The following is a 13,282-nucleotide window of genomic DNA, read 5'->3' as shown; positions in this document are numbered from 1 at the left end:
GGCAGCTATGAAATACAACATCTGTTTTGTAACGTGGGAGGACTACTTAGATTCCAAAGTGACTGATAGTAGTGGGCCAAAGAGGCCAAAACAGTTACTTGTCAGTAGACCACACAGTTTTAACCAATTTCCTCTCCAGATTTATTGCAGTGAAAATATTTTATTTCTAAAATGTCAGTGCTGTTCCTCAAAATACCACCGAAGGCGTAAGAAATACAAAACCAGAGAATAAACCTAAGTTATTACATGTGAAGACTGAATAGGTAGACTCAGCAAGCCCAGGTCTTGCCTTAAGTTGAATCCACACTACTAAACTGACAGGCTGGCCACAGAAAAAGACCAACAGTTTACAAGTTTGGAGTCTGAACACAATAGCTTTGGCAGTCATGGCAGCTGCACCAAAGCCTAAACTTCCTGATGTTCTGTAGCTCATGACATCCCACATACGTGACATCACTGCACTTGCGAAGAGAAGTGAGTATAGAATCAGATGTTGGCCCCAAGGACTATGACCACAGGAAGAAAAATACACATTTCCATATTTTTGAATTGACTTACTACAAAAACTAGCCTGAAAGTTGTCATCTTCCCCTCTCCATACATAGGCCTTCAGCTCTCCAGTACAATAGATACTGCACACCCTACACAAGCTCTTAGAATCAGTGGCAGCTGCTGAAACAGCAGAGAAAGGAATGCTTTTCTTTCTTCTTTTATATATTCTCCATGCATCAGCCAAGGTACACAAATGTATGTGAACAGACAGCAGATACATGTGCCTGTAACATGGTGCAGTAATTGTGGCTTGTTTCCTCTTCTCAATTTGTAAAAAACACAAGAAGTACTGCTTACCCTCTGCTGGTCAAATAACGTGCTGCAGGACTATTCCTTGCTATATTCCCAGCTGGAGATATGTGGTCAGTTGTCACAGAATCTCCAAAACTCAACAGGACATAAGCACCTTCTATAGTTTTGGGGGTCTGAAGAGCCAAAGTCTAAGCCACAACATATACAAAGAAAATCATTAAAACATGACATATAATTCCATAATCTTTCTCAAAAGGGCAAGATATGTACACAAAATTTGCAAAATAGAGCTTCTCTTTCCATACAAGTTAGAAGAAGTCAGAAAAAAAAAAACTATTACAATTGTAGATGCTCTTGAACAAAAATTGATACCATGGGTGCTTGTCAGCAAGTTCATGCATGTATAAAATAGATGAGGCAAAAAAGTTAGATGGGGACTTCAACAGCACGTGCATGAACACAGAGTGAGTCCAGGATTCCAGGACATCTGCATGCATTGAAATTTGCATTTTCTTTCAAACAGCGCTGAAATTGCTATCTGAGCACCGAACTATTTAGTGCAAAACACAGACAGAAAGATCTTTGGGTTCTTTTCCTTCACTTGCTTTGTTACTACTTAATACTCCAGCTTAAAAAGAAAGGAGAATTTTCAGAAGTCTTGAAACGACAGAGAGTCCTTGCGATTTTCAGTGCAATTTTCACTTGTGCCTTTGTATTCAAAAGAATACAATGGGTGTGATGCTAACATTTGAGAAACAAGGTCTCAGTAGGCTATGATGGATGTTCCCAGGCCCCTTAAAGTGCCTCTGGTTCAGCTTTAACGTTCATTAAGTTTGCCTTGATTCAAAGGGAAAGCGTGCACGTACCAGACCATCAAAGAAAGGTGGAGACTTGATGTATGTTGACTTGGGATTCCACGTGTATAGCTTGTCTGAGGGAGCTTGTAAGGCATTCCAAGCTTCATTTACCGTCTGGAAAATACACGCAAAAACATCCCATAAATTTATAAATTTTCAGAAGTAATGGAATCATTTCAGATTCCAGGTAAAACCACAAATATGACTTCAGCAAAAGTCTTGCATTTGCACTTTGGGAAGTTCTTATGACACTTTTTCAAATAATTCTACCTATTAAAAGTAAGTACCCTCCCTAAGTTACAGAAGAGCTGCTTATACAGTTTTCTGACATCTGTTTGTGTTATGTACACAGATAACACTTTATAAGTGTATTTATCATTAATCTTACACTTTCCTAACACGTAAACCTAAAGAACATTTTGTTTCAGCACCTGAGGAAGACATGCAGAAAGACATTACCAAGTACAAGTTTTCCTCTGGCATAAATGATATTAGGTAGCGCAGATGAATTTTATGTCAGCTCAGGAAAAAGTATTTGTGAGGCCGGAATATCTCACTTTCTAATATCAGCCTGGAATGACTGTTTAGAGCCCGCCATCTCTACCTTACATTAGAAAATCATTAAGGAGCAATTTACAGGACATGACTGGCCGTAACAACCAATTAACTTATCAGAAATGATTAAAAAATAATAATAAAAAAATCTCATTTCAACACTTGTCATGAAAGGACCAACAGGAACAGAAGGAAAATGTTCGTTTCATTGCCAAGACCACCTTATCTAACATTTTCAGAATAGCACAGCACATCAGTCAAACCACTTCCCTGAGGATTAATTCACCTCTATTTTTTGGTAGACCTCCTTGAACATCCCAGGAATAACAAACTGACGCTCAACAGCCTGAATCTCATCTCGTGTTGGCCAGATGTCTTTTAGGAAAATCTTCTTCCCCGAAGCATTTATTCCTGTAGAAATTGGTATTGTTATATCTGTTCTATAAATGTTCCATTAAAAAGAAAGAAAGACAAAGAAAAGTGTATCTTGTCATGTCCTTTAATTATGTGGTCCTGCTAGCCTACCCAGAACTCATGAGAAGCACTCTTTTTCATCTACAAGGCTCTGACAGAAGAGGGCCTTGATGATGCCTTTTTTTTGTGATTTACACTGGTCTGCCAGAATGATTTGAAGAAAAATTTAGGTTAGGAAGGATCTTGAGTTGAACTGTCTACTCAAAGAAAGTCTACTAGGTCAGGCTGTTCATGAAAGGCCACCACCCAGATATAACCAAAATATCCCCCATGGAATCTGAATATTGGTCAGACCTATTTTCTCCCTTCTTCCAACATACAGACTCCATTATTACTCTGTTGTTTAACACTTGGTATGCTTTGCATCCCAGAAGCACTCAGGCATTTGAAGCACCTCCTCAGGATAACTGTTTCTGAAGAGTTCAACTCCAATGAGTTCCATTTATAAGCATCCCAGCAGTTTCTTACCCAAAGGCTCTTTCTCAAAGTCGATCCGGATGGTCCCTGCAATTGCGTAGGCTATCACTAGTGGTGGGGAGGCCAGGTAGTTAGCACGGGTGTTGGGATGGACACGCCCTTCGAAATTCCTATTGCCAGACAGTACACCCACTGCTACGAGGTCTCCCTGCAAGAATTTGAGATAAAGGAAGCTGCAGAGCTTGCAGACTCCACACGCACAGCAGGTCTGCAGAGTTGCCCTGTGCTGCAACATCAACAACTGGACAGTCACACAACTCTCTCTTTCCACAAGATCCCAAAGCACCTCCCACAGAAAATGGAATATAAATTGAATTTACTTTGTATGCAGGTGAGAAGGTTTAGCTCAAGTACAGCACACAGCAGAGAACAGCTTATCTAAATACGCTGCACAGGAAAATCTGACTGATGCTTTACCTGTGTAATGGCCTCAACAACGGAGTCTGGTAGGGGCCCACTGTTGCCAATACACGTCATACAGCCGTAACCCACCACATCAAACCTAGACAGAGCACAAAAATCATCAGCAAACAAAAAGATATTTTGGAGCAAGGTGTTTAACTAAGCAATTGGGTAGGGTTACTTTCAGAAGATGTACAGTTTTAACAAATGAATTGCTGAAAACAGAATTTTTAAGAATGCTCCATTTTTATCATTGCAATGACTCTCCAGGTACAGAGAGTGAAGAACAGGAAAATGTTTTATCTACCAAGACAGACTACAATATTTTGCCATTTGTGCTATTTAAAAATCATTATTCTGGGGAAAAAACAAACAAACCAAAAAAAAATTTCCTGCATAAGAACATGAGTCTTCAAGAAGCTACAGAATGCAGCAATCACTCTTCCAAGTTAGCACAAAGTCGGCCAGCACAACAGCAATGCATTAACTCGTGCAGAATCATGCCGTAGGGCATCTGACATATCTTTTAAGCTGTGCAGAGAAATAGTTGTTCTATTGCAGCACTTGTCAGTGCAGTTAAGCAGCCATTGGACAATACTGAGAAAAGCGCTCTTACCCCAGTTGAGAAAGGTAACTCATAACTCCACTCTCCCTCAGATAGTAAGTGACAACCCCACTTCCCGGGGACAGGCTGGTTTTAATGTACGGCCTCACTGTCAAACCAGCTTCAACAGCTTTCTTAGCAAGCAATCCTGAAAAATGCAAATGACAGTTGCAGTTTTTCCTGGAAGTAGTATAGTTTGGTGGATCAACAGGCTAACAGCAGTGCCATTAAATAACTGGAAAACAGAAAGTATTCAATTTCCAGCAATGAAACGGCACAGCTAACTACAGCACTAATCCCTGAGTAACCAGCTAGAGCTCAAGTGTTCCGCTGAACTATAAACCCAGCCTGCAATTTCTGCTCCACTAGAAAGTCACAGGAAGTTACATTCAACCAGGTGCACACACTGGGGCAGCACATAGACATCCAGAATTCAAACAGTTAAGCGAACATTAGCCATCAGACAGACATATTACAAAAAGTGCAATGAAGGATTGTTACCTTCCCACTTATGGCCATCTACTGACCCAGAGCTGAAATGACTACCAATATATGACTTGGTGCATTCGTTACTATCTGCATCTGAGGGCAGAAACTCTGGCCCTTGTCACAAACAAGCTATCTCACAATCTGCAGCTTGTCACAGGAGTGCTGTTTTACTACTCCTGATTTGTAATGTGCATAGAGGTAATTAAGTGGAAGGAAATGTGTTGCCAAAAACATATTTACCCTGACCTTCTTCCTTTTAAATGAACAGTCCATACACAGAGGAACATTCAGAAAACAAACCGTCTCCAGCTCTTTCCCAGGATGGACATAAAACGAGCAGCAACTATGCAAACCATGCAAAACTTCATATTCCCATGCCTCATTTTCTCTCTCACACACCCACTTAGATAAGAAAATAGACATCATCTCTGCTTTGATCCTACATGATCTCCAGAAGAAAGATACCATCAAACTGGTTTGTTTCTGTCAACCGTTTGGCAGCTGTGTTAGACATGGCCCGGAGACCTTCACTTTCAGTGCTGTGAGAAGGCCTAGATTATTAGATTTGGAGGCATAAAGGTAGATAATATATTAAATAATAAAAAAAAAAAGTTCTATCCCTGAAATTGCTGAGGCTTCTTAGGTGTCAGAGAAAGCTGTGGAAACTGGAGCTTTCCAGTTCTCTTGGGTACTTTTCAAAAGGTGACCATGATCAAGATAATCATTCTTGACCGTGAGAGCCTGCCTGAAAGTGCTGGCTTCCATTTTCCTGCAAATACCACCTCTGAAAAGAATGCAAAGTCAAACGCTAAAAGGCAAGAAAATGATAGAACTTAAGTTACTTTGAGCAACCTTAGTCCAAAACCTTTTTAAAGTCAGATTAGGCTGACAAAGCTTCTATAACATACACTCATTGTCCCCACAGACACACAACCCTCAAATACCATTTAGTGCACGGGATCCACTGTTGTTGTTTGAAACAACTATTCATATTCTGGATTTCTCTTAGCTTGGTTAGTAAGTGTTGGTGCATTGACTGTTTTATTCAATTTAATTTCAAATCCCACTTTGAAAGTGAAATGATCATCTTTTCTGTGAGTATCTCTGAGGGTTCTAAACGGTGCACAGTCACCAGAGACTGAGAGAACAATTCTTCCCCTTCTTTACAAGGTCAAAGCTTAAGCGCTGCTTGCTGTATGGAAAGGCAGCAAAACAGGTTGCTGCGCATTATGTTGCAGTGAATGCGTTCAAAGTACCAACTTCATTTGCAGCTGTAGAGCTTTCTGCATGTTAAACCCTTACAGCTATTAAGCTGAGCAAGCTGAAAGATCAGCATCACCACTGCCTCAGAGGAGAGGGTTAAAAATGCACACCATTAGCCTGGGAGCCAAACACTTAAGGAAACTGTGCCCTAAGCTGGTGGAACAACTGAGGGATACACCCACCTGGAACTAAAGGAACAAGACAGAGTAAAGAGAGTCTGCCTGGAGGAAATCTACTTGTTGATCCTCAGAAGAAATAAACACAGCTCAACTTCTGTGATCATGATCGGGATGGACCTGAGAAAAAGAGTGCTGATTTGGTTGTCCTGTCACGGGCAATTGATTTGGGAGACTTTAATTTTGTTCCTCTGGAAGGACTAAGAAAGAGTCTTCTCTCCCCTTCCCATCCCCCAGCTCCTAGGTGGTGATCATCCCATTCCCTGCTCTTGGGAATTAAAAGACAGATAGCGCCTGTGAAAGGGGTGAGCTACTGATACTGCACAACTCCCAGAGAAAGATGCTAGCCCAAGAAAAAGGTCACATCACATAGACAAACTAGACACAAAGTGACAGTTGTTAGAGGTTGTCCACAAGTCAAGATTTTCCCAGCAACTCGGGAACTCAAGAGAAATTAAAGAAACTTCAGATATCCTCTCTTGCATTACCCATTACACATTCATTCAGACCTTTGAAAAACATAAGCTTGCATCCTACAGTCTTACAAACTAGGAAGCCCTAATGTAGTGATGATATTAACAGTGGCAGGTAACTTCTGTGCATATATTTGCAAAGGAGAGAAAGAAATATGTGTTGGCATATATTGAAGAACCTGAGAAAGGGAGCTGAACTGGGCTAAGACAGTCCAAGCCCTCTGAGCTGACTCCATTCATGCTTTCTTGCCAGAAGCACACATTTGCAATGAGAAGTTTTCAGCTTACACTGTACAGGTTAGAAATGAACCACGTTCTGCCACCAAAACGTAACTGCTTTTCATGACTTGAAATTTTGTGCAGCAAATTCATACTAACTGTATTATAGTATTTGATCAGTGATAAGCAAGAGAGTGGGGGACAAAGTCCACCTCTGACCACTTCTTGGATGCAGTTAATGTGAAAATGACAAGGCTCTGAAAGACAGAAATCCCAGAGAACACAATTTTCCTTCTTTACTTATCCCCACATGCCCTCAGACTCCTGCTCTGACAGCTCAATACATCTCTAGCTAAGAGTATGTTCTGTAGTCTGCTGATAGATAAGAGCACCTCCAGTCTTAAATACACAGACCCTTTTTTACTGTCCCTTTTCTCATGGCTCTCTGACTTTCAATAGCCTCTCCTCAGTTCCAGTCACAGAAGAGCTTTATAATGGTTTCTGTGCACCTGAACATGCGTTAGAGGTTCTGGTTAATTCAGTTCCAGCTTGTTCTGTAGAGAAGACAGTGCAGGAAAAGTACACTTTCTTCAACTCACATTTCCAGCTACTATTTCCAGAATTTCTTCTGCTACCCCTTAGGGACTCATCTCTGTTCTAGCATGCCAAATGATGAAAACAGCATCAGCGTTGTATTTGAATCTTCATAACACACGGCCAGAGCCATAGAGAAACCACTCTTAGATAAAACTGAGCAAATTTACTTACCTGCTCCCAACATAACAGAGGGGTTACTGGTGTTAGTACAGCTCGTAATAGCAGCAATCACTACTGAACCATGAGTGAGCTCAAAGTCACAGCCCTCAAAATTAAATTTCATGACATTGTTGTGTTGATCTGGGGCAATCTGGAACCCCTTGAATCCTTGCTGTAAGAGAAGAAAGAATCCAAAGGATGTCGTTAATATTTTTACTAGAAATTAGCAATGAGATGAGAACTTCATCAATGAGAAGTGTGTGTTAGTCACACCAATTGCTTGCACTGATGTTGAAGGCTTGCATCTCTGGTCAAAGAAGTGGACAAAAATCATTTCCATGAGATCTGTATCCCATTCTCTGTTTACTGGTGCTCAGATGCTTCTAGCTTCACTTGCAAAGGATTCCTGACCACATATCGGAAAGCAGAGACTCGTCAGGCTAGCCTTGTTATAAAACCTAGTCCTGAGATTTCAGCTGTAACACATCAGATTTTTAAACTGTGAGTATGAAACAGCGCAAACCTATGCTGCAAGCTGACTTGAGAGGCAAAAACTGAATGAACAAGCAGCCACCGTTTGCAGTGTAAAACATTATGCTTAGAGATTGGGAAGGATAAGGCTATTTAAGGAAGTTTGGAACATGTAACAGATCAAAAGTTATTGAGAATCACTGCAGTTTTTAGTTTCTTCATTTACATCACTAGAGCCCTGTACTGCCACCTAACAGGTAGGGTTACTGTATAAGGTTACCAGAGAGGTTTACTGTATCAGGGAAGGATTCAAACTGATTTTTGGAAACTGACATGTCTGGGCATACTGATTCAAACTAAAATTTTGGTCTTCTTTCAATGCCCATTTTTGACTGGATGAGGTAGAACAAATATTTACTTCTCAAAATGTCTTTTTTTCTGTCTTTATCACCAACATGAAAGAACCATGGAGATAGAAGCAGTATTGAACTGCTGAATCTATTTTGAATACTGAAAGCAAAACTACCTTGTGGAGCTCAGAGCATAACCCAGCTGGAAAGCTGGATGTAGAGCTGGGCAGTTAGCACACAGGTTATCTACTTCGCCTCCTCTACTACTAATACCCAATGTAGTTATTTCAGAAATCCCTACTGCACATTGAACACACATTGGGCATAACAGCGGTCTAAAATTAGAAGGAAATAGTAGTTCAGTAGAAAAGGAACACCTTCACGTGACAGGAATATATACAAAATGAACATTGATGTCATTTTCTGAACTGCATTCAAACACCAATCTCATTCACTTTTTAATAGGCAAGCAAAGAGCTCACTATTTAACCTCAAAATGTAGTTCCTCAAAATGTATTTTTAGAAGCACATACTACTTTGTTGATTCAAATGTTCCCAGTCCCTACCTTCGCTCCTAGACAAGTCTCAAAGTCCTTCTTCATATCTGACACAGCAACTTTGTCCTGGGGTCTTTTTGGTCCACTGCAGCAAGGCACAACAGTATGAAGATCCAACTCAACAACCTATTCAGTAAGAAAAACTGGGGTTCAGTACTGCATGACATGCTGAAGCCAGTTAAGACACAGGTGTACTTGACTCTGCTGTTGAATCAAGGCTAAATCTGAAAATTTTATATTCTTTTTTGTAGAAATTAGAGACATATGAGAAGGGAAAGATCAAAAGTGAAGGAACAGTTCTACTTTTAGACCCTACTAGCTCCCAGGTATGGCTCTCAAAAGTAGCCCAGTTATTGAAAAATGGATGTGTGACTGAAGCAACTGAACAACGTACGTCGTTCTGAGAATTAAGTCCTTTCACATGTTAACAGCAGGGTCCTTTTCATAAAACAATGATGTGGAGAAATTCTGGTATTGGCATAAACCAGAGCAGAGTATTTGTCTTGGCCCTAGGGAAAAAGTTCAGAGTCTATTGTGAAACATTAGAGATTATCCTATTTTCTTATTCCTCACCCATGTTTCATCTTTGTTTTTGTAGTTCATTTCCACATTTACTAAAGTTTTTGAATAACCATTCAAACCCAAACATAACTTACAAGAAAAATTCTTAAAGTAGAGAAAACTGGGACTATTCTGGAGTTGCCTAGACACAAACTAAGATCTTGATTTTCTTTCATAGAATACAACTTGTCTGCAGTTACTGAGCTTCTAAGTGTCCTGATTCACACAGTAAAATACGTTGCTGAACGTAAGAACAGGGGACAAGGCCTACAGAGACCACATCGACACCATCTTCAAGAGCTCTGTTCAAGTCTGGACTGAAATTCTTATAACAACATGGAACCAGTCATGGTATCTGCACCAGCTACAGCTCAACAGACAGCCAGTCTATACTTGGAGACCAGCTGACTCAACTCAGAGCCCAGTGGAGTAAGACAGCTGTGCAGATCAAGCCAAAGGAATAGAAGGATAAGGAGTCCCTTGATTATTTTTAGTTTCTGTGAAAAACAGACAGTAGTCATATTAAAATATGGCAAGATATAAATCAAGGAGCCAAACAACAATAATTTCTAACCTGTGTGAAGTCTGGATCCTGAGAGGAATTCTTGAAATCTCTTAGCATTCCCACAGCCTCCAGATACTTTTTTGTGCACATAACTTTCTCTTTATCACGGCCTAAGGTGAAAGCCAGATATAGCAAAAAAAGAAAAAAAGAAAAAAAAGGCAAATGAAACAGGAATTAGTATATGACAGAAAGTAAAAATGCATGACTAAGGCTATTTCACACTGATCACACTATACATTGCACAACAAGACTCTTTTAGTGCAAATGTTAGGGACTCACTAGGAACAATGCAACTGAGCAGACTTAGTGGCTTTTGCAGAACAAAAGCTTAGGTTATTGCTTCTGTAAAACAAAGGCTTAGGTTATTGCTTCTGTAATCTGGACAGTCTAGGTTCAAGCAGCGCTAAGCAGATAGGTGGAAAACAATCTAAAATTTTACTCTTCAGAAACATGGACGCTAAGCAATAAACGGCTTGAAAAAGCAAATATGGATTAAAAAGCACCCAAGTTTATAAGGCTCCACCTGATTCAACCATGTCGTTGATTGCACCATACAGACTTGGGATCCCTGCTTTCAATCCCACCTTTAGTTTCTCTTACAACTCACCAGTTTGCACCAGGTACCCAATGCTAATATCATCCACTGGGAAATAGGCAGCTGTTGCTCCATATTCGGGACACATGTTGGCAATGGTGGCTCGGTCAGCAATTGACAGCTGGGCTACACCAGGACCAAAAAACTCCACGAATTTACCCACAACTCCAACTTGGCGAAGGTGCTGTTATAAAAATATAGTGACTATGTCATTGCTAGGTACCAATTGACCTGTGTATGTAAGGTATGAAATCCTGCTTTTGACTTCATGATTTAGTTTGCCAAAGTCTCCTGGTTTCAAATAGCTATAGAACCCTTAGAAGAGATTTCACAAAGATGAGGATGCAGAGATATGAAGTTTCAATAATAAGATACAACACAGGGATGTATTCCTTTTGAACTTGCTCTTCTTCTCAATTAAACTAGAGTCTATCTTTGAACAACTGTGTTTATCTTAACATGACTTTCCAAGGAATGAAAAGTGTGGTCTCCTTTTCCAGTAAACCCTGAAAGATGGGGAAACAGGAGGAACCAGCTGCACAAGTACACAAATCAAACTGCAAATGTTTGAAAACATACAACACCTGAATGAACTCAGAATCTCAACTTTCCTGAGCTGGAGGTTCTTTCTAGAGCCAGCATTCTAGGATGAATATATAAGTACCAGATTTCTGAGCTCCCACTCAACAGTACTGCTGACCCAGTAATACACTTAATTCGGTCACAAGTCACAGAGTAAATAAAAATATTATGAGCATGTGAGCTAAACACCTGTAAATCAAAGAATTCAGACTGCAGCACTTTCTGTTTTCAAGTTTTACATTACATTACTCTAAGCAAGGCATTCAAATAAAGAGTCAACATGCTTATTTTGAGGTGATAAAGAATCAAGAACCTTTTACAAGCTTTGCTGTTCCTAAATAGGTCTGCACATGAGGAATTGAACTGGCCGTGAGGTATCAGCTCTCTGTTCTGTTTTATCTGGCTTTTGGGAAACAGATTTGCATAGCAAATTCACAGTTGTCTTTGGGCAGCTGATTCCAACCCACAGAGCAACAAAGCTTAAAAAACAAAGAAACAAAAAAGACCAAAATGACTACATGGAAGTACACAGAGGGCTCCTAAGTATGCAGTACAGTGGCTCTGTCTTACAGTACATGCACAGGTTCCAGCAAAAACAATAAAACAGCAGACATGTTCATTACCTTGGTAATGGTGAGCACTATGTCAGTGGATGTTACCAGTGGCTGTGGGTTTCCTAACAGCTTATAGCCAACCACCTCAGGAAGCACCATGCTAATTGGCTGGCCCAACATCACTGCTTCTGCTTCAATGCCACCAACACCTGGATGCAACAGAATTACACAATCAGACCATCCAAAAGATAGCGAAGTGTCAAATATACCCATGAGATACGTTTATTTTGATTTCTTGATTTAAAGTGTGAAAGAGAAGAAGGCACACAGCAAGACAGATTGATCCCTCTGTGAACAGACATTCATCATCCTGTTCCAGTTTTTGCAAGGCTGGGCCATTTTTATTTCCTTTGGCTTCACATTTTCAATCTTGTTCCTCAGCTAATAGATGGATTTTCAGATAAATCTAAGTAACTCACTCCGAGGAGACTTGGCTTTTACAACAAGAGATGTAGAAGTTTTATTTAATGACTTAACCATGCAACGAATAAACAAAGAACAAAAACCCTGATACGGCTTGAAACATGGTGCACTGTTTGTGAACTGTATTACAGACCACAACTATTTGTTATCAAATAAAACCTGAAAAGTTATTTCAAAGAAAGGAAAGAGTACTGGTGTCATGGGTATAGACTGTTCCCTGCCCATGGCAGATGGTTTGGAACTAGATGATATTTAAGGTCCCTTCCAATCCAAACTATTCTATGACTCTAAAGGTTATAGATTTTTCTAAAAAATACTTAATAGAAATAGCTACTTGTTAAAACAATCTTCTTTAAGTCTGTTAAGTTTCAACAGGGCTTTATCATGTGCGGGTGGGAACCTCTGTGTAAGCACACCTGTATTAGAGGAATGCTGTTCAGGTGACTACCTCATCTTACTCAAGTATCAAGATGTCATAGTCATATGCAATCTTAAAAACACAATGCTTCTTATTCACATGATTTTAATTAGCCATTAAGCATCTGTTCTATAACTCTTTGCCTGTAGAAAGTCCCTTGCATGTTTATCTTCCACTTTTAAACCTCCTATGTTTTGTTTAGTTTACTTAATACTGAGCTAGAAAAACTGCCTGTAATACTTGCTTATGCATGCCAAACTGCTACTCCTATCATTATTCCCACTTAATGGTCCCGAAAAATAATTTCCAATTTATTTTATGCAAAATGATACACCTACATCAATTAAAGAGAGAAATCTGTGAAAGATCCAGTCACATGACTCCTTTCAGTTGATGGTGGTGAGCCAGTTGTCAACACAGTCAAGCTGGTGGGCAAACCTGTCTGGCTACCATGGACAGGCATGAAGCAAGTTCAGCACTACCAGCCACTAGCAAGAAATGCTGGATTCAAGAGTGCATGCTTTGAGTATGTATGTTATGGACTATGCCCAGCCATACTTTTCAAATTCTGGAGCAACATGAGGCTAAGTTTACAGG

The 13,282-nt window shown here is 40.0% G+C and overlaps 1 protein-coding gene across 3 annotated transcripts in view; it reads right to left on the bottom strand.

Moving 5' to 3' along the window:
* Positions 1-13,282, bottom strand: part of ACO1 (aconitase 1) — a 37,911-nt gene that overhangs the window by 4,042 nt on the left and 20,587 nt on the right. For all 3 annotated transcript variants that reach the window (XM_083816509.1, XM_083816510.1, XM_083816511.1), the window contains 11 exons: positions 11,854-11,993; positions 10,661-10,832; positions 10,063-10,163; positions 8,937-9,053; positions 7,562-7,721; positions 4,186-4,321; positions 3,585-3,669; positions 3,159-3,315; positions 2,503-2,627; positions 1,671-1,775; positions 850-992 (listed from right to left, as the gene is read on the bottom strand). In XM_083816509.1, coding sequence (XP_083672635.1) covers positions 850-992; positions 1,671-1,775; positions 2,503-2,627; positions 3,159-3,315; positions 3,585-3,669; positions 4,186-4,321; positions 7,562-7,721; positions 8,937-9,053; positions 10,063-10,163; positions 10,661-10,832; positions 11,854-11,993 — 1,441 coding nt within the window. The remainder of the gene's footprint in view (positions 1-849; positions 993-1,670; positions 1,776-2,502; positions 2,628-3,158; positions 3,316-3,584; positions 3,670-4,185; positions 4,322-7,561; positions 7,722-8,936; positions 9,054-10,062; positions 10,164-10,660; positions 10,833-11,853; positions 11,994-13,282) is intronic.

Source organism: Anser anser (assembly GCF_964211835.1).
Source record: "Anser anser genome assembly, chromosome: Z".
NCBI lineage: Eukaryota > Metazoa > Chordata > Aves > Anseriformes > Anatidae > Anser > Anser anser.
This window is presented reverse-complemented; position numbering and strand designations above follow the sequence as displayed.